Source organism: Delphinapterus leucas, chromosome 1 (genome assembly GCF_059928025.1).
Source record: "Delphinapterus leucas isolate spDelLeu-1000000601 "Yukka" chromosome 1, BTC_Dleu_Yukka2, whole genome shotgun sequence".
Lineage (NCBI taxonomy): Eukaryota > Metazoa > Chordata > Mammalia > Artiodactyla > Monodontidae > Delphinapterus > Delphinapterus leucas.
The window spans coordinates 121,713,689-121,736,197 of record NC_143129.1 but is presented as its reverse complement, the minus strand read 5'-3'; the positions used below and the strand labels follow the sequence as shown (position 1 = coordinate 121,736,197).

At 35.5% G+C, this 22,509-nt stretch overlaps 1 protein-coding gene across 2 annotated transcripts in view; it reads right to left on the bottom strand.

The window, feature by feature from the left end:
* ADGRL4 (adhesion G protein-coupled receptor L4) overlaps nucleotides 1-22,509 on the bottom strand; it is a 121,864-nt gene that overhangs the window by 47,568 nt on the left and 51,787 nt on the right. The window contains exon 3 of one of the 2 annotated variants that reach the window (XM_022581003.2): nucleotides 9,243-9,395. The exons of the other annotated variant lie outside the window; for it this stretch is intronic. Coding sequence (XP_022436711.1) covers nucleotides 9,243-9,395 — 153 coding nt within the window. The remainder of the gene's footprint in view (nucleotides 1-9,242; nucleotides 9,396-22,509) is intronic. 2 annotated transcript variants of the gene reach the window in all.

Sequence of the window (22,509 nt, the reverse complement as noted above, 5' to 3'; positions counted from 1 at the left end):
TATATTGCAAATGTTATTCATAGGCCAACACTTGAATTGTTTTCTAAATAGCTTGATTCATCAACAAAGTCATTAGAGTAATTTCAATCATTGATGATGTAATATTTATTCCTAATTAAAGATCTAATTTTAAAAATACATTTAGAATTCTTTGTTTTCTAGTATTAAATTAAATTGATTGTAACAACTGAGTTTAGAGTACTCTGCAGGGCAAAAAGGAGTAGCCCATTTTCTTTCCAAAGCCTCATTTTTCCATATAAGTAAACCTAAAAATTAAGATGTAGCAGAATGTATGATTCAACTCCCTTAAAATTTTACCAGAACTTATTACTTTTGTTCAGGTTATATTTTACTATGATTTTTAATACATGGTCATCAAAGGTAAAGTAACAAACTGTACAGAATTAAGTCTTAGATTTTCAGTAGCTATATATCAAAGCTACAATCAAAATGGTAAGTTATAAACTCACATAATTTATATTCTTAATTTAAAATTTTACATACTATAATGAATAGTGAAATATGTCTTAAGTTATAAATACAGAATAAATACTCTGCCAGTAGGCAGAGTTCCAATAGGGAATGATTCCAAGGAACTGAAGAGTCCAGATCATTACCTTAAACTAATGTAAAGATTTTTGTGCTCCTAGCCTAGCCCTGACATCTTAGAGTTTCACTATGTTAGATTAATGCATTAATCTGTAATCTTGCATATACAATTTGATTTTTTAAAGACTCATAGAGTGGCACAATCCTGTTTGCCATAATAAGGGGGAGTAATCAAAGTCCAATTAAAATGTCATCTAGCGAGTTATCTGAAATGTAGCTGATCCTCATTTCTCATTTTAAAAATGCAATAATGGCACACACAGAAAAAACCCCATTAAACCTCACACCACCAGAAACTGGAACTGACAGTAAGTCTCCTGCCAGTTCTTGAAGAAATTTCCATTAGCTAAGAAGGTGAGGGTACTGGACTTAGGAAGACTATTAACTCCCTGAAAAAGAGGTAGAAAACCTCTTGTTCTTCTGCCAAGTCTTCATAGTCATGATCTGTACTGCCTAGAAGTCCAAGTTCTCTACTTTAAATAAATAAATGCTGCCCTAGCACCCTCACCCTCTTCCTTGAATTTCTATATATATGTGTTCATAAACTGCCACTCCACACAAAAAAAGGACAGAAATAAAGGAGGAGGTGATAGCAGGTTGGCTCTTGGGATCTGGAGAATCATTAGCAAAATCATTCCAGGTTGGGCTGAAGTAAAGAAGTCAGGTGGGAGGGCAGACTAGAATTATTATTTTTCATGAGATCAATGAAGTGAGAAAAAAATATGAGAAAGCAAAAGACTAGTCTTTTGTGGAGCAGCGTTGAAGAAGTCATTTGTGCAGTACCCAAATGTGGATAATACCCCGGTGAAGGTGTGAAGAGATCCATGAAGTATCATAAATAGAAAAACTTATTTCATGGGAAAGAAAGCTGTGTTCTCTGAATACCCCCACTTCATATTTTCGGATACCTTCTATGGCTAACTGAAAATGAAGTGTTGATTTCTCCCAATTTCAAAAGTGCAACTTTTCTTGGGAACTTTTTCCTAAGCCCAATCTCTCAGCAACAAACTGATCTTAGCTTTACAAAATCCATTTGCATCCTCCCTCGTGCACTTTGGACACAGATGTACACAGTCTTGGTGTTCTTGACGGTTTCAGCTTTCCCCTGTGCATCCTCCATACCCTGAGGTCATTATGTTGGGGTCTCTCCTCTGGTTCCAGCCCTCCCAGCACCCGCTCAGCTGTCTGCTATCCCACCACGTCAGCTTTGGACCAACTAGGGTATTTCAGCTTCTGAATTCACCAAGTGACAGAAGGTTAATCTGTCAAAATAATGAGGTCATACTCTGGGAAAGAAACATTTGAGATTAAGATTAGGCAAATTTTTATATTCTGACTCCAAATATTCTAAAAGAATATCAATCACCCTACCAAAGTAATGTTTTTCAAACCTCAATCATCCTTAATGAAAGACATGTTTTCTAAATTGTTTATACTTTCCTTGTTTACATTATTGTTTCTCTAACTTTTTACTAAAATGTAGACATAAGGTTTGCTGAATTTGATATCCTTCTCAATTTTGGCCTCAGTATTAGAACTTACTGAGTTTAACCTAGTAACAGGTACAGAGTGTGCGACCACCACAACTGGCTGTGTGTCAGGGAAGTCAAAGAGCCTCCACTATCCTTAGCATATCACTCTATGCCTCCTTGCTACCTAGTAATATAAAGAGGTTCATAAAACACTGAAAGAGTATCCCAGGCCCAAAAGGGATGAAACTGGCTTAGCCAAAATGAATGTGACCGCCATTTTACATTGAGATCCATACTAACATCTCTTGCAAGTTCTTGTAGGGCCTAATTAAATCTAATAAAACCACTATGTATCCTCCTTCTTACAGGCAAAGGCCCTGTAGAAGACCTTAATTCAAATCTTGATTCTAATACTCATTAGCTCTGTGACCTTGGGTAGTATTATAAAAATACTCTTAACTCAGAAGAGTTCTTTTTCATAACCAATGAGGAAATGTATGTAAAAGTGTTTGGAGGGATGCCTAAGATATAGTAGGTACCTGATATTGTAATTGGGAATCAGGTCCAGTGATTCTACTCATATTGTGTATTTTCTTAATAGCAGGAGCCCTGTGAGTATGTAGGTTTGGAGAAAACACATTGATAATGAGTGTCTCATTAAATTGCCATGTTTTGGTACTCCTAGAGCTGTAAAAGAGAAAAAGAACCCCTTCCCCCATTTTCATGAAAGCTAAATTGCTGTTGTATAATTATTTCAGTGAGGCTAAAATTGACAAACTATATTTAATAACTGATCCACTTTTTCCACTACCAACCTAACACTCAACACTAATAACTCGATTTCGCTAAATGTAAGTACATCATAACACACATTTCCTTGTTTTGCATGTCAAAAAATTCATTTGCTACTTTTTCATTAATAAGGTTATGCTTGTTTTTCATGTCTACAATGAGCCAACACAGCAGTATTTTATCATAATCTTCTTTCAAAACATGATCATATGATTGTTTTGATTTTTATAATTTTTATAATTTTCACCAATAACTGAATTTTCTAATGTTGTTTAACTCATACACTGAAAAGAAAAGATACAATGTAGTGGAAGCAATTTGCAAAAACAAAATTGAATGTTAATATTATTCAAAGCCAGAAAACAAATCTGTATTTATCAGGGTACCTAAGGCAATAGGACATAAAAAATTACAAGTAGTGAACACTGCTCTTAAGCACACAGAAAACGTGAAGAAGTTCTTGGGTTCTACTCATTTGGTTTTGGGAGAGTCACTTTACCATTGGATGCCTCAGTTTCCCTACTTGTGAAATGTGAGTCTAGAACAAGGTCTCTTGGGAGCTGGGAACCAGACGTTCTGTTTTACTCTGATTCCAAGGAGATGAAAAATAGGCAGGATGCTCAATCTCACTCAAAGCCTTCTGCAATGAAATTACCTCATCCATGGAAAATAGTATTTGAATATAGACTAAAGATATAGAATTTTGCTAGGGTCATTTCTTGCCCTGTACTGCAGTTTTTCATTATGTTTTGTTCATATTTTCTGTTTCTTCCTGGTTCAGTCTTGGAAGCTTATACCTTTCTAAGAATTTGTCCATTTCTTCCACGTTGTCCATTTTGTTGTCATAGAGTTGCTTGTAGTAGTCTCTTAGGATGCTATGTATTTCTGTGGTGTCTGTTGTGACTTCTTTTTCATTTCTAATTTTATTGAGTCCTCTCCCTCTTTTTACTGATGAGTCTGGCTAATGGTTTATCAATTTTGTTTATCTTCTCAAAGAACCAGCTTTTAGTTTTATTGATCTTTGCTATTGTTTTCTTTGTTTCTATTTCATTTATTTCTGTTCTGATCATTATGATTTCTTTCCTTCTGCTAACTTTGGGGTTTTTCTTTTCTTCTTTCTCTAGTTCCTTTAGGTGTAAGGTTAGATTGTTTACTTGAGATTTTTCTTGTTTCTTGAGGTAGGCTTAGCTATAAACTTCCCTCTTAGAACTGCTTTTGCTGCATCCCATAGGTTTTGGATCATCGTGTTTTCATTGTCATTTGTCTCTAGGTATTTTTTTATTTCCTTTTTGATTTCTTCAGTGATCTCTTGGTTATTTAGTAACATATTGTTTAGCCTCCACGTGTTTGTGTTTTTTACATTTTTTCCCTGTAATTGATTTCTAATCTCATAACATTGTGGTCAGAAAAGATGCTTGATATGATTCCAATTTTCTTAAATTTACTGAGGCTTGATTTGTGACCCAAGATGTGATCTATCCTGGAGAATGTTCTGTGCGCACTTGAGAAGAAAGTGTAATCTGCTGGTTTTTGGATGGAATGTCCTATAAATATCAATTAAATCTATCTGGTCCATTGTGTCACTTAAAGCTTTGTTTCCTTATTTATTTTCATTTTGGATGATCTGTCCATTGGTGTAAGTGAGGTGTCAAAGTCCCCCACTATTATCGTGTTACTGTTGATTTCCTCTTTTAGAGCTGTTAGCACTTGCCTTATGTATTGAGGTGCTCCTATGTTGGGTGCATATATATTTATAATTGTTATATCTTCTTCTCGGATTGATCCCTTGATCATTATGTAGTGTCCTTCCTTGTTTCTTGTAACATTCTTTAAGTCTATTTTATCTGATATGACTATAGCTACTTACTCCAGCTTTCTTTTGATTTCCATTTGCATGGAATATCTTTTTCCATCCCCTCACTTTCAGTTTGTATGTGTCCCTAGGTCTGAAGTGGGTCTCTTGTAGACAGCATATATATGGGTCTTGTTTTTGTATCCATTCAGCAAGCCTGTGTCTTTTGATTGGAGCATTTAATCCATTCATGTTTAAGGTAATTATCGATATGTATGTTCCTATGACCATTTTCTTAATTGTTTTGGGTTTGTTTTTGTCGGTCCTTTTCTTCTCTTGTGTTTCCCACTTAGAGAATTTCCCTTAGCATTTGTTGTAGAGCTGGTTTGGTGGTGCTGAATTCTCTTAGTTTTTGCTTGTCTGTAAAACTTTGATTTCTCCATCGAATCTGAATGAGATCTTTGCAGGGTAGAGTAATCTTGGTTGTAGGTTCTTCCCTTTCATCACTTTAAGTATATCGTGCCACTCCCTTCTGGCTTGTAGAGTTTCTGCTGAGAAATCAGCTGTTAACCTTATGGGAGTTCCCTTGTATGTTATTTGTCATTTTTCCCTTGCTGCTTTCAATAATTTTTCTTTGTCTTTCATTTTTGCCAATTTGATTACTATGTGTCTCGGCGTGTTTCTCCTTGGGCTTATCCTGTATGGGACTTGCTGCGCTTCCTGGACTTGGGTAGCTATTTCCTTTCTCATGTTAGGGAAGTTTTTGACTATAATCTCATCAAATATTTTCTCTGGTCCTTTCTCTCTCTCTTCTCCTTCTGGAACCTCTATAATGTGAACGTTGCTGCATTTAACGTTGTCCCAGAGGTCTCTTAGGCTGTCTTCATTTCTTTTCATTCTTTTTTCTTTATTCTGTTCCACAGCAATGAATTCCACCATTCTGTCTTCCAAGTCACTTATCCGTTCTTCTTCCTCAGTTATTCTGCTATTGATTCCTAGTGTAGTTTTCATTTCAGTTATTGTATTGTTTATCTCTGTTTGTTTGTTCTTTAATTCTTCTACGTCTTTGTTAAACATTTCTTGCATCTTCTCGATATTTGCCTCCATTCTTTTTCTGAGGTCCTGGATCATCTTCACTATCATTATTCTGAATTCTTTTTCTGGAAGGTTGCCTATCTTCACTTCATTTAGTTGTTTTTCTGGGGTTTTATCTTGTTCCTTCAACTGGTATATAGCCCTCTGCCTTTTCATCTTGTCTACCTTTCTGTGAATGTGGTTTTTGTTCCACAGGCTGCAGGATTGTAGTTCTTCTTGCTTCTTCTGTCTGCCCTCTGCTGGATGAGGCTATCTAAGAGGCTTGATAGGAGGGACTGGTAGTGGGTAGAGCTGACTGTTGCTCTGGGCAGAGCTCAGTAAAATTTTAATGCACTTGACTGTTGATGGGTGGGGCTGGGTTCCCTCCCTGTTGGTTGTTTGGCCTAATGCAACCCAACACTGGAGCCTATCTGGGCTCTTTGTTGGGGCTAATGACAGACTCTGGGAGGGCTCACGCCAAGGAGTACTTCCCAGAACTTCTGCTGCCAGGGTCCTTGTCTCCATGGTGAGCCACAGCCACCTTCCGCTTCTGCAGGAGACTCTCCAAAACTAGCAGGTAGGCCTGGTTCAGTCTCTCCTGGGGTCACTGCTCCTTCCCCTGGGTCCCGATGCACACACTAATTTGTGTGTGCCCTCCAAGAGTGGAGTCTCTGTTTCCCCCAGTCCTGTCAAAGTCCTGCAATCAATTCCCACTAGGCTTCAAAGTCTGATTCTCTAGGAATTCCTCCTCCCGTTGCCAGACCCCCAGGTTGGGAAGCCTGGCGTGGGGCTCAGAACCTTCACTCCAGTGGGTGGACTTCTGTGGTATAAGTGTTCGCCAGTCTGTGAGACACCCACCCACCAGTTATGGGATTTCATTTTACTGTGATTGCACCCCTCCTACCATCTCATTGTGGCTTCTCCTTTGTGTTTGGATGTGGGGTATCTTTTTTGGTGAGTTCCAGTGTCTTCCTGTTGATGATTGTCCAGCAGCTAGTTGTGATTCTGGTGTTCTTGCAAGAGGGAGTGAGAGCACATCCTTCTACTCCGCCATCTTGGTTCCTCCTCATTATGTTTTTATAGAGGTTCTTAATGACTATAATTACCAGACATGTCAAATTTAAGGATCAGCTAAACTTTCAAATCAGAAACAATATACTACAAGGTGATACACTAATGTAAAAAGGAAATAGAATTATGGTTCTCTGTTCAAATTCCCTGAGGATTATCACGGTGCACAAGGAAAATTACTATAGGACTGGGGGAAAAAAGGGAAAAGAAATAGATGTTCTGCTTCTTAAAAAATTTAATCTTTAAGGAAAACAAAACTGGTGAGAAATAACAATTTTCCAGAGAATGACTTTTTTCACCAAATAATCCATCAAACAAAACAGGTAGAAATTGAAGGACTCAATATTGGGTATTGGGTTTTAATCTAAGTTATTGTTTACTGATTACTTAAAATAGCTAAAGGGGGAATAATCAAAAATGCAGGGCCCTTCCACAGTATCTCAATAATAATTGAGTACTGGGAGAAAGAGGCTTATATTACAAATATATTACAACCCCGTAAAATGTTGGCTTTCAGTTATCTTTGTGTGTGTGTTTTCTCTGTATCTGTGATTAATTTTTTTCTAAATAGGAATTCTTTACTTTCAAGGAATACAGAGAGAGAAATATATATCCCTTTGTGAACTGAGGCATATTAAAAGTAAGCATGATCAGATGAAAAGACAGATGTCTTCTAGAGACAAGAGGGAATGGAGAGCACAGTTAAAATTGTATTAAATTCCAGTGATTAAGATGTCATAAGTTGCATTTCTTCATTAACTAGAACTTTTCTAGTAAAGCTTATACAGGTACATAGTTCGAACTTACCTACTAAAGATAAAATAGGCACACATTATATAACATTCTAAAACTAGAGACAAGAGTTTAGGTTTGAGAAGAACAAAGAGTGGGGTACTAGGTTTTCTGGGAAAATTCTAATTTCTTGCATATATTGTAATGCTATAATCCAATAAAAAATTTTGCTGCAAACAATAAAGACAAAATTATAATTCAACAGAAATAGCATTATTTTCTCATATTTTAAATCATTTATGCCCTTGCAAAGTTGATCCACTGCATTTGCATGATCCAGATTCATGTGAGATTTAAATGACCACCCATTTAAGACTCCTGTGGAAATACCAATGGCTTTCTAGATACAAGACTGTGATTCTAATCTTCCCTTTACCCTAAATGTGTGAATCTGGAATAGCTCTTCACTTCCTTTGGCTATAATATGAGAATAAAATCTACCTGGTTTATGTAGCAGAGAAAATGCTGTGAACCATAAGTACACAAGACAGGATAATTTCTTTGATACAGACATTTCACCAATAAATTCTCTTTGAACATTATCTCCTGACTATCATGTGTGTTAATGATAACATTGCCAGACTTCTCCTTAGCTCACTGATGAGAACCTCACTAGAAGCTCATCAAAGGCTTTAGGGTGATCTATATTGATTTAGACATCTCTCATTCATCTAACTATGGAAAGTAGAAGCAGCACCTTACTCCTGCCCATGTTGCATGTACAGTCCTGAGTTCAAGTCTCATATCTACCCCTGGTTATGTAATTAACTCTCAGGGCCTTGGTTCATCTGTTAATTTTGCAGATTATTATCAATCATAATTATACTAGCTGTTGGTAAACTGGACAGTTTCTTAGAAACCATGATTAAGATGATTCATAATTTATTTTCAAAGTTAAAGTCTTTGGCTCCAGAGAATTTGTCTCTGAAATTTCTATGCAATTATTTTTTTCTCAGACTATAGGATCTGATAAATCAAGTGTGTGACCAAAATACAACAGAAGGACATTAAAAAAAATCTAGATACTCTCTTCAGACTCACAATATTTCACTTAAGGATTTAATTGAAATTAATAACCCTCCAGAAGACATTTTAGTGAATCTGAGATGATTTTCTAAATAGGACTCTAGTGTTTAGAAAAACAGAATGCAGATTTTAAGTGTGACAAACTTTCAGCAGGCAGCAGTAAAAGCACTAGGACAATTATTTCACAAGTAATGCTTTCCTGAACACTTTCTAGGAAAATGTAGGGCCCATCTCAGAGTTCATATTTATATAAGCATCAATAGCTGGTGATACCAATGATAATTTTCTAGAGTTAATATATTACTTTAAAGTGTAAACATTTATTGTGTTGTTTGCCACCATGCTAGATCTCATAACTTCATGATTTATTTATTTATTTTTTGGTAAACTGGTTGATATTCTCAAAAAAAAATATTTTTCTCATACCCTTGGATAAATATACCATAGTAACTGACACCATACTGGAGAATTAAGGGAATTAATGAAGTTTTTGATAGTATTAACAACGGGGTACAATCAAGGACTGACAGAACTTGGTTTGAATATTATTTAATCTCTGGAGGTATAAGCAATAAGAGATAGGTACAAATTTTAAGTTATATAGTTGAATTTACCTATGCAGATGGTTCCATCATTAGTAATAAACTTGTCTTGCTTACTGCTGGATCTGAAACCAGGTGCACACATACAGTAGTAACTTCCTTCTGTGTTCGTGCAGTTAGCATTTTCACCACAGGACTGTGTTAAATTTCCACACTCATTATCATCTGTGGACATATCAATTTAGAACATTATTTTTATATAATTGAGATGAATTCCTAGTTTCCATCAGTTTTTGGGAATTTTGCCTGTTAAATAGTTTTAGGTATGTGATGTTTATTTATAAGAGAAGTTAATAATAAGAATCCACATTCCAGGTACTTCCTTGGTGGTCCAGTGGTTAAGAATCCGCCTTCCAATGCAGGGGACGTGGGTTTGATACCTGGTTGGGGAACTAAACTCCCACATGCCGCGGGGCAACTAAGCCCACACACTCTAGAGCCCGTGTGCCACAACTAGAGAGAAGCCTGCATGCTGCAACGAAGAGCCAGTGTGCTGCAACTAAGATCTGACACAGCCAAATAAATAAATAAATTAATTAATTAAAAAAAAAGAATCCACATTCCATACTTGGTTATTCTTGTTTAAATGTGAAACGTTTGCAGTTGCAAAGCAAAATAGAATCTCTTACTTCAAAAACACTAAACATAGCTATTGAATCTATATTGGATTATTTTTCAAATTTTTACATATAATTCAATTATTATAATGTCAATGAATATCTTATTTGTGAAATTATAATACTCTTTATATCAGTCAAAAGCATACCATAAGTTAAAAATGAAAAATCAGAGATTACACATTGATATGCTCTAATCATGTGCCATTTATTTTTGTCACTTACTCCCCAGAAGAATTTTGTGTTACTAGGCTTGCATCCCTTCATTTATTCATTATCATATGTATTGTACTGTATATGGAAGAGTACACAAATACAAAAATAATTACATGATGATCCATGGTCCTTACCCTTATACTCTTATACTGTAATTTATCAGAAAAGATATATATAGGTTCATAAACCATTTTTAAAAATCAGAAAGCAGATCTATATTATCTGTCAAATAAACGAAATAGAAAACAAGTGTTTCTCAGAAGTGATTATGAGGGGCTGGAGGAGACATTAGATCCTCCTGTGGGCTGAACTGTGTCTCCCAAAAAGATATACTCAAGTCCAAATCCCCAGTGTCTGTGAGTGTGAGCTTATTGGGGAATAGGACCTTTGCAGATATAATCAAGTTAAGATGAGGTCATTCTAAATTAGCAGGGCCCCAAGAGTGGTGTCCTTATACTATGTAGGAAATTCAGACATGGAGCCACAGAGGAGAAGACGATGTGAAGACAGAGCCAGAAACTGAAGTGATGCAGCTACAAGCCAAGAAAAGCCAAGGACACCTAACAACCACAAGAAGCTAGAAAGGCATAAGCAAAGATTCTTTCCTAGACCCTTCGAAGGGAGCATGGACCTTCCAACCCCTGGATTTCAGACTTCTGGCCTCTAGAACTGTGAGAGAACAAATCTGTGTTGTTTCCAGCCACCAAATTTGTGCTAGCTTCTTAGGGCAGCCCTAGGAAACTAACAGACCCTAACTGGCTAATTTTAGGTAAATAAGTATTTGTTAGACAGAGAGAAGGAAATCACTAAGAGGAAAGCAAAATTTTGGGCAAACATGCAAGCCTAAGGGTGATTGATATGTTTCTGAAGGTAGAGGGAACCCTAATCAGGGACACAGGGAGAAATCATAGGGGGATAGTGGTACGAGTTGAGTTTGGAAAATGTCTTGAATTTCTATTCTCCATTTTAATCAAACTAAGGTTAATTTATTTTAAAAGGATGATTCGTATAACATTTAATTTAAACACAGCTTACTGAACATGTATATTGATACCTAAGGGTTGGAGATTTTCCTAAGTGTTATATAAATACTAATTCACTTAATCCTTACATAAGTTCTAGGAAGCAGGTACCATTATTATTCTCTTAACTGATGAGGACAATAAGCCACAGAGAGGAAATGTAACTTGTCAAGGTCAAACAGCCATTTAGTTACAGAGCCAATAGTTTGGTCCAAAGCTTGTTCTCCTAACTGTTGCATCCTGCTGCCTCTGTGAGAATCATTTTAAAAAGCAAATATATAAGAATGTATCTAATGGATTATGGGTCTATTTTGAGAAAAGAAAAGATATTGAGGTAGAGATTGCAGAAGGAAAATAAAAACTATTTGTATTCTATCTCTAATGTAAAATTTATTTCCACTTAATCATTTTCAAACATTATAGATATAAGTATAGAAGTTAGTATATGACAGACAACGAGAGGTGAATTCCTCTCTCTCTTTTTTTTTTTAATGATTACTATGGACAGTCAGGTAAGATTTGCAAATCCTATCCTTTCAATATATTCAAACTATACATCTCTATTCCATAATTTTATTTTAATATTTATATGTTCTATCACTTTCACTTATTACATTAATTATAATAGGCCAACTGCTACAAATATATCCCAACATGTAGTGATTCAGCACAATAAAAGATTATTTGCTGCTTTAGTCAGAGGCCAAGGTTAGTGTTCAGGTCGATGGTGTGGCTTCTCCCACAATGGTTCAGGGACCCAGACTCTACTTTTGGCACAAGACCATTTCAATTGCTTGGAAAAACCAGTTCATGAGAAAACTGGTCAGTCCACAAGAAGCAAGATCATTTTCTCCAATGTCTAGAGCAAAGCTAGGCCAAGCCTCTCACCTAATAGTTTTTCATGTTATGGCATCAGGTCTCTTTCCACTTGCCCACTGGCGCCTCTTTTGGGTTCAATCCCTTGCCCCTTTGAAAGTTCTAATTCCCAGCATGTGACCTGATTTATTCTTGGGTGAGTAGAAAGGTAGAGCAGCAAGAGAAGAGTTTTGAGCTCCCCTTAGAGGCCAACTACTTGGAGACATGTAAGTGCAAAGGTTGAGCTCTCAAAAAGCTTGTTTAGGCCAGGCAGGAGGGTAACTTAAAGTCTGACTCCACCAAGTGTCAAACAATAGAAGGCGGTGTGGCTTATGATATAAGGAAGTACATACCTCACTTAGAGGATTTAAAGTTTTTTAAATTTGGAAAGCATATTTAAAACTTTTTTTCACATTCAGCACTTGGTTAGGCATTTGTCACCCCTAAGTTAAAGTGTATAAATGTTGGAGAAGTTAAGGAAAATTGCTGAAAATATGATAATCAAGTAAGAGAAATTATGAATGGCCATTATATAAAATGTTGAAGAGTTAATACTTTATTAACATGTGTGTATTATTAATTTATCTATTCTGTATACAGAGATATTATGCAACTCTATATGACTATATGCACATATATACTGAGAAAGCAAACATATAGGTCTATGTATGCATTCAAAATAAATTAGACTAGTTTATTAAAATTACCTGAGAGTATCTCACAAATTGCCACACAAGAACCTAAATCAAGTTAAAGAAAAATATTTCACACACTTTGGGTTTGATTCAATCATTCAGTTACTCAAATATTTATGGAGTTTCCCAGTTCCCAAATGTGAGTATGTCTACACTGGGAAATAAGTAAAAATTAATCAAAAAGTCAGGATCTGTGCCCTGCTGTCAGAGTTCACATTCTAAAGCAAGTTAACATAGGAGCATGTAATTGAGTTCTTATTAAAATAAAAGTTTCCATTTTTATTTCAAAATTTGACTCCCTTCACTGCATACTGGGAGAAGTTTATATTAATTTTAAAAGAAATTGTGCTCTCAGATCAGTTATTGGTAATACAGAGAATGATGAAGATTGTATCCCTGTGGTCTATAACTGCAAAAGTGATATGCAAAAATACTGAGGAAAAGAATTCACTAGGTCTGAGTTATTGGTTGAGTCTAAGAAAATGAGCCACTTTATATCACCTGATTGTGTTTCTAAAAACAAATTAATGTATCAATATGGTATTTGACTCCAATATATTTTTAAGTCTTGGGTAACACATTAACTGGAAGAAAAAAAAAACAAAGATTGATACTGATTTTTGTGTTTCTCCTTACTATGTAGTTTTGAGCACTTGACCTCTTAGCTTCCTTATCAAGAATTTGGAAATAAAAACATTTTCTTATCTATCTCCTAATCTTCTAGACTGGATATACAATATAGGCGAATTCCCTAAATGGTCTGACTCCAATCTTGTTCCTTGAAATACCACTTATCTGAAAGTAACTGCCTCTCTCCCCCCAAGATAGTGGAGATAGGCAAAAAAATTATCTTTCTGAAGTAATATATAAATCTGAATTATTTAAATAGCTTTAAACTTCCCAGTGTCTAACTCCATAATAATTAAGTTTCAAGGAGAAATTTTCTTTGAATGGGTACAATATAGGAAAATATATGTCTGCTTCTTTTGTGTTCTTATTTCCATTGTTTAAATCAATTTAGCAGTTATGTTACCCACTCTCTGTGACTCTATATTTAATACTTCTTGTGGGATTATAAAATAAATATTTAGATTAGGATGTCACTTGAAAAATTCATTATAACACCATTAAAGAGAAGGTAAATTATTTAAAAATTATCAAAAAATGTTAATAAGGAGAAATATTCAGCATTCCTGCAGCAAAAATTCTTACTGGCTCAAGCCTAACACACCAGGTTGAGCACTACAAGAACAAAGGCATACACACAGCCTGTAACATAACAGGATCCATGGCTGCTGAAGAAGACAGACAAAAACCTAAATTATTAGGATGTGGTGTGTATAACAAATAAATGAGGTGTTTAGCGGTACACTAGTAACTCAGAGAAGAGACGGTTTCCTCAGCAAGTTTTCAGGATAAAAGGGAGAAGGTTATTCGCACAGAAGGTTTAGAAGAGGAAGAGATGCTTGAGCCAGGCACTGAAGTATAAGAAGAATTCAGACAAACAAAAGGGGCCCCAATGATCCATTCAGACAAAGGAAAGAACTCACCCAAATGCCTGAAGCCTGCAGAAGCATCATACTTTAGAGGAGAACTATATTGTGGAACACCGGCCATGAAGGTAGAGGCTGTAGGGCCAGAATCTATGCAGACAGATATGGTCTAAACTGGGAAAACACTTGCTAAGAATTTCAGACTAAATTCAGTGGGTAAAGGATAGCCATCATCAGATTTTACGTAGTGGAGAAGTCTGATTGGACTTGAATTTCAAAACAATTTTTGAAATATAAGGAAAATTAGCTAAGATCCAGGTAGACCTGCTAAAACGCTGTAAGACATGAAAAACTAACAAAACAGAGTCAAGGAGAAAGGGGGGAGGGTGGGCTAGATCAGAAATATTTTCATGTTAAAAGTCAGTGATCTGGGGAGAGAAAGGAAAGTGGGTAGGATTCACCTAGATTAGGCATGAACTGAAAACTGTGTCGTCTGGATAATGACTAACATGTGGATCTTTATATATATTTTTTTAAGGTTGTATTTTTTTTTTCAAAGTTACATTTATTTATTTATTTTGGCCATGCTGCACGGCATGTGGGGTCTTAGTTCCCCAACCAGGGATTGAACCCACACCCCCTGCACTGGAAGGCAAAGTCTTAACCACTGGACCACCAGGGAAGTCCCTGGGTCTTTACATTCTTATTTTTATTTTTGTGACTTTGAAATTTTTCATAATAAAATGATTTTAAAATATTAGTGTGGCTTGGAGACTAACTGGATATGAGTTAGTTGGAGAGGAAGTGAGGACTCCTAGGTTCTGACTTGGAGGGATTTGTTGGCTACATTGACTCACGAGGACAGAGAGAAGCAGAGGAGGAGCTTACTTTGAGGCTAAGAGAGTGAACTCACTTTTGAGCATGGAGAGACTGAGGTGCCTTTAGGACATTCAGATGGGAGTATCCACAGTTGGATAGTCAACCATGAAGCCATAACTTGTTTAAACACAAGGTGGAGCTCAAGACTCCCTTCTTTTCCAGAGGGTGAGTCAGAAGCAAGAGCCTGGCATTTACTAGGCTCCAGTGCAGGGAACAAGCCTGCTGTCTTCCTTTGCCCTTATCTCTAGATGGACCCTTTCTCCTGACTCCTCCTGCTTTGATCTCAGTAGTTTAAATGAACTTTGCCTCGGGCATTATCACACTCTCTTGTTATTCCTTTTTCTTTTCTTTCTTCCTTTTTTTTTTGTTGTTGTTCTTTGTAGCTTCTACTTACTTGAGTTTGCCTCTTCCTACCAACTGAGTGATAAAGTCCAGAGGTTAGGATGTGAGGGTAGAGAGAAAGGACCAAGGAAGCCCCTTAACCTGTGTTTGGTCTCAGTGTTGACCAGAAAATTCCTTGGGGTTCCATTTGCTTCAGTCCAGCCTATTGGAAAACTACACAAAGCTTTAAAATAATACACAGATGAATATACCAGAAATATCTTCTCTCAATATGTTTTTGGGCAGCTTGTTCCTATGGTTGATGGTTAGTTACTGATTTAGTTATTGGCTTATATTTAGTTATTGGCTTACATTAAAAACTAGATCAGCATGATTTATACCAAATAATCTGAAAGAAGAGAGGAAACATTTTTCAGGCATTCTGCTAGATGGTTCATTTTAGTTTATTTAATCATTACAATAACACAATAATTGATATTATCCCCATTCTATTTATTAGGAAATTAAAGCCCAGGTGCATTACATCATGCTAGTTTAGAGAATCTGTTGGATGTGGTTTTTATACTTAAGAATGCCTGGCTCTAAAGATCAAGTTATATCTTTGTATTGTAGAGTGAGGTGTATTTTGTAAAGTGTGCTTCTAAACAAGGCATAAGTAGTGGGTATATAATTCTCCAAATTCAAGAGTGATATTGAGTACCCTAGTAATGACATGTTTTTGGTAACAAAGCATAGAATTATATTACTTCCTGTATAATAATGTAGAATTTTACTAGCTTTATAGGTCACTGGCATTCCAGAATCTGAATAAGATTTTAGTTTTTCTTCCATTTTTCAATCTATTGACCACAGATGGGGAAAAATAATTAAAAAAGAGAAAATATTCCCCTTTCTTTTTCTAGCACTTGAAATATTATTGGCTGGACTCAAGCTGATTATAACAACTTGAAAGCCAGAGAACTTTAACAGCAGCATCACTCTTATACACATTTTCCCTCTGGACATGATTGCCAGTATTGTTCCGTAAATTTGAACACTAAAATGACTATAACCATTGTGTGATTACTTGTGAAACAGGCCCTCTAAGTCAAAGATGGAGCAACTCACACGCTTTTTTTCCTATTTCTCCCCAAGGCAGTCTCCTGGGCTCATTTGTTTTCAGTAACACTGGTAATTCTCTTCTCACATCCAGCATTCTTTAATGAACTTAGAAGAATCATCCTTACGAGCCCCCTGAATTATGGACTTCCTATGGTTTATATTTTTCTGGGTAATATGAAGGTAAACACATAGTCATGGAGGTAAGGGGGAGAGAAAGGTCAGCAGAAGGGAAAGAAAAAAAGGAGAGCTGCAATGAAACCAGAATGGGTTCAGTCAGTCAAGAAAAGTAATGGAGTTATTGTTTCCACGCTGGAACTGTCATTACCAACCGCTATACAAGACAAGGAAAGGTATCAAAGGAGACACTTGGAATTATATCTTTCTTCCCCTCTGAGAATTTCTTCTGCACCTGACTCTTCAAGTGCAGCCCAGAATATGAGTATGATACACACATAACCCACCCTTCCACATAAACATACTGACATATGCAGAATTATTAAGAAGACAGAGAAAAAAATAAATCCAGTGCTGAAGATATACTTACTACGTTACCACTGTTGATTATAAAACACATAGTATAAAATGTATGTTTCCCATAACTGTAAAATTAATAAGACCAATTTAGTAAAGGAAAAGTCAGACACATCAAATGCAAAATGTTAGAATTTACCATGGTAAAGAAAGTAGAATTACATAAGAATAAATTGTTCGTGTTGGGTATTTATTATTTGAAAAAAAATTATTTAGTGGAAATGTGTGTTTTTTTCATTGTTTGAAGCAACAAGTATCACTTGAAAATTTTATGAAAGAAGTGTGCCTTTGACTATGGATCAGATTTTGCAAAGGCTATATAAGCCAGGAAAACAAAAACAAAAACAAAAACGTATAGGATGGTCTCTGTTGCTGCTTTTGCATTTACTTATTTTCCAAGAGAAATGTAGCACTTAAGAAAATATTCTCATTTTATACTACTGTCACTTTTTTAGTCCATTCTTGGTAGGAATTATTAACACACACATTTTTGAGCAAACAAGCAAAACCAAGTGTAAGCAGAGTAGGCAAACAGGAGAAAAATAAATCACTAGACACTGGAAACCACTTCTCTTGTTCGTTTGATACAAACGGTAGGATAAAAATCCTCATACATTTATTTCACATTATAAATTAACTATTCTAAAGTTTTTTCATTTCATTGTATCTATCAACTGTAACAGTAAAAATGAATAATACTCTTATATATAGTCCTTCTGGCACTTGAGTGATGGCCATGAAATAGTTTTTGAGAAACTAATTTTATTGATTTTTGTTTCTAATCATTAAATAATACATATTCCAGGGGAAAATCAAATCCATGATAGAAAAATCTTACAAACTTGAAACCGAGTCCCCCTAAAACTGAGTTCCCCTGCTGAGTTTACAATTAATTTCTCTATCCCCTTCTTGTCCTACCCCTGTTCCCCTCAGGATTGATGAGTATCAAAGAAAAGAGGGGACGTAAACCAAGCAGGACTGTGCGGGGGGGCCTTTCTGTGTACAGAAGCCCTGATCATGCATCGTACGACCCTCTCCTCTAACACTATCTTTAAAAACCCTTGTCTAAAAGCCATGAGAGAGTTCAGATCTTTTGAGCATGAGCTGCCTATTCTCTTGCTTGCAATAAACGCTGTACTTTCCTTCACCACAACCTGGTGTCAGCAGATTGGATTTGCTACACTTCGGGCAAGCAGACCCAAGTTTGGTTCAGTAACAAGCTCTCAGTTGCAAAAGAATTTGCCAGTTTACAAAGGAAAAACAATTATAATAGTATCAGGTTCTTGCTAACATAACTGAGAGACAGTAGGATACCATGTGTAAGTCACTGAGATAAAATGACTATGAGACCAGTTCTCTAGTTCTCTAACCAGCCAAAGAGATCTTTTACTCATCAGGATGAAAAACATTTGTAGAAATACATGGATTCAACGAGTAGATCACCCATGCACTCTGTGAAGAAAACATTCGAGATACCTTTGAATCAAATAATAATGAATTTAGGAGACAGAGCTCAACAAGGGAAAATGAGATGGAGGTGTAACAATGGTAGACAGCAAATCCTGCAATATGTAAATTCAAATGAATGATGACTGTATGATTATGAATGTGCAATATAAAAGACAATTAGGATTCTTATAAAAATTTACTGAAAGGAAAACCTAAGAGTCTGGATATACTGGGTTCATATTACTGTGGTCAGGCTGAGGATAGAGTACAGTGGCAAGTAAAGCACACTGTAGAAAGGAAAGTACAAAATATGTACCTAATTTTGGTAAAGTACAAAAATGTGAATTTGATTATGAATAGAAAAAGGAAATGGACTGAGAATTTACAATTTAATTTTTAAAAAAAAACAAGAGGAAAGGGGATGAAAAGTAAACTGATTAAGAAAAAATTAAAAGAAAAAATGAAACTATAAGTAAAAATAAAATAGCTAACATGAAATAATTTTGATGGAATAAAAATATCAATCAAATATATCAACTGTTATGCTAAGTGGAAAAGACTCATATTTCCCCATTATAAGACACAGCTTGTTAGATTAGTTTACAGTTGCAATCCAACTATTTTGTTAATAATAAACACACTTAAACTTTAAATTAAAGCAACCTTGAAAATAAATCAGAGGACAAAGAAAATAGGGATGGCACATTTAATATCAAAAATACCCACATTACTGCCAGCCTGATTTAATTTTTAATGAAACCTTGTTTCCTTAATTTTAAGATGTCATAAATTTTGTCACTTCATCAATGTGATAAAATATTTTGGGAAAAAACTATAGCCAATCTACACTTATTAAAAGTTTAAACATTTACCCTACAAATACATAGTACTTTCTTTATCATAAAATTGACTCTAATCCTTTTACACATTATATTCTAATATAATTTGGAATTACCTTTGGTATCCAACAGTACATATGTTATGATAATATGATGCCTTCCCTAATTTGTGATCATAACCTTCACCTCTATATTCACTACATTTAGATGTGGCAGATGTTACTGAAATGCAAAAGCTATCAGAGTTTTGCCTGCATTTTCTTTTTAGCTAAACTAGGATTTTGCTTGCTTTTGTTGCATTGTATAGCACTGAACATTTATATAACTTCTCAGCACTCAGTTTTAGGCTCTGACAGATTTCTCATGCCTGAGTAATATTTGTTCCTGTTGCCCACATTGGTAATACCAACTTCTCTTAGGTTTGCTCATTGTATTATCCATTCCTAAATGTGTTAATATCTGAGCAAGAAATGGCAACAGACTTGAAACTTATTTCTCTATCAGCCAACAAGTTCATCCTGATATCAAACTAACAATGAAAAGCAGCATTTGTCTAATGTTCAATTCTGTGTTACATTTTAATTTGGGGGAAGGCAAGAGTTTAACGCTCATTTTTCAAATTCCTCAATCTAATTCACTTTTTCCTTATTTTTCAATTCTTTCATGCTAAATTAGGTTTCCCCATTATTATTTTTCAAAATATATAATATAAAATAGTATTGCTGACAACAGTGAATTAAATTAGTTATCAACAGCATTAAAAACTAATGAAATTTTTTAATTAAAATTATCCAAAATTTTAGAAAACAACAAAAACAAAACCCCAAAAACTTCTAAATAATGCACAGGACAGAAGAAATTAGAAATTATAATGGATATTTTGTAGCTTTCTGACACTAGAAATGAGTATATAATTCACAAAAGAAACTCAACATATAAAATTGCAAATAAATATTTATCCTTACTGATAAATAAACTCAAATTAAAGAGCAAATGAAGGTCAATTATCATCTATAAATTTAGTATACCTTTAAAAATTCTTACCACCATTTTTATTAAAGCTAGAGATTTGCTGTTATTTCGTGATCAATAAATAGTCCATGGTCATTTGTTACGACACTATCCACACTGTATTCCTTATTTGCTACTACTAAAGTTTTAAAACCAGACTGGGGCAATAGGGCAGAAAAAGCAAAGACCCATGAACATCTTCCATAACATCTTACTCCGATTCTGCCTCCACTCTGATTTTTTGATTTGTTTTTCTCTTGGGAAAAGTGTTAGAACAGTGTATGGACTGGTGGGCAACCTGGTATCATGGCCTTTTTTTTTTTTTTTCCAAAAAATAGCAACTCACAGAAGTAATGGATTTCAACTTGTATTCCCTTTGATTTTATTGGTCTGAACTCTTTTTACATTACTTTAACACTTCAACATTTTAATTTCCCGTAACTGTAAAGAAAAAAATAGAGGAACTTAAGAGAATACTGAACCAGAGTTGGTGTTATAAGAGCACTCACATATCTTGCTAACAGAAGTATATTCACTGTTAAATTAAGAGCCTGAAAAAATGGCCACATCTTTTCCCCCAGGAAGTTCCCTTCTAGGTAATAATTCTAAGGTTCAAAGATACGACAAAATTTAGTTCAAGAACTTTCACTGAAGTTATATAATGGTAAGAATAAGCAAGCGCCTAAATGCCCATTACAAATATTTTGAATTATGTGATAATTTACAGCCATTCAAAATCATATTTTGAAGAATACTGGCTAACTTTAGATAACATCCATAGTTTAATAAGTGAGATATCCTGAAAAACACAATGATGAATCCCACCTCCTATTGCTTACTAATTATTTGAAATATCTCTGACACCTTTTAAGAAAGATGCTTACTTGGAGGCATATCCTCATATGAATTATTTCACTGAAATAAAAATGTGGCTTTTTTTGTAAAGCATCTGCTTGCACCATGATTTTTCTAAAGCTATTAAATTTTACAACAGTTATTCAGACTTTTTTAACTATATCTGTGCCCATGGGCAGTTTATGATTTTATATATGTTGTAAATAATATCTAGAGTTTAAAATTATCACACAAATGCCATAGTAAATATTTAAATCAGGTTTCTGGCAACCATAAGCCTTTGGAATAAACCATAAATCTGACAATGACCCTTTGCTCTTGAAACATTAACTATACCTTGACACCATATTGAGTGATCTAACATAATTACCTCTATCCTAGACCATATAGATTGCAAAGCCACCTGTGGTCTGGATGTGGAGTTAGAAAATTTGATACTGTCATAACTCTTCTACTTTACTATATATTTCCTAGGTTAAGGTTTGCAAACTTTTTTTTTTTTTTTTTTTTTTGCAGTTGCCTATGGTAGGAAATGCATACATCCCCATGACTGGATATATTTATAAATACAGTGAAACAACTTTTTCATAAAAAATATTTACCCTTCTGTCATTTACCGTCGTTTGATATTTCCAATTCTATATTATTTCAGTATGTTTTAAAAAGCTGGTCATGATCCACTCCATCGACTGTTTCGCCTTTTAACTACATAAACTATATATATATATATATATATATATATATATATATATGTTGTTTTTTTTGTTTTTTTTTTTGTGGTACGCGGGCCTCTCACTGTTGTGGCCTCTCCCCTTGCGGAGCACAGACTCCGGACGCACAGGCTCAGCGGCCATGGCTCACGGGCCCAGCCGCTCCGCGGCATGTGGGATCTTCCCGGACCGGGGCACGAACCCGTGCCCCCTGCATCGGCAGGCGGATTCTCAACCACTGCGCCACCAGGGAAGACCCATAAACTACCTTTTGAACAAGCACAGATGGCTAGAGTCGCTTGATTCTGTTTAGTGTCAGTACCACATTTTATGACACCATGTGTTGATGACCTACTGTATGCCAAAGGCCAAGCAATTTTTTTTTTTTTTTTTTCTGGCAGTCACAACAACCCTAGAGCCAGGCCATCAGGGCTGCATGTATAGCCTTTATATGGCACCACTGTATATATGTCCTTGATACGGCGCCATTGTACGTATTAGAAAAATGTGCCCTCTCTGAGTGGACACAGCTTTGTAGGTATGGGAGTGAGCATATGAAAATTTTGCACCAATTTTTAAGAAGCATCCCCTCCTCCGTGTGAAACCAGCCCTGCATCTTGGAACAGGGCCTGGAGAGCAGAGCATGGGCAAGACTTCAGGCTAT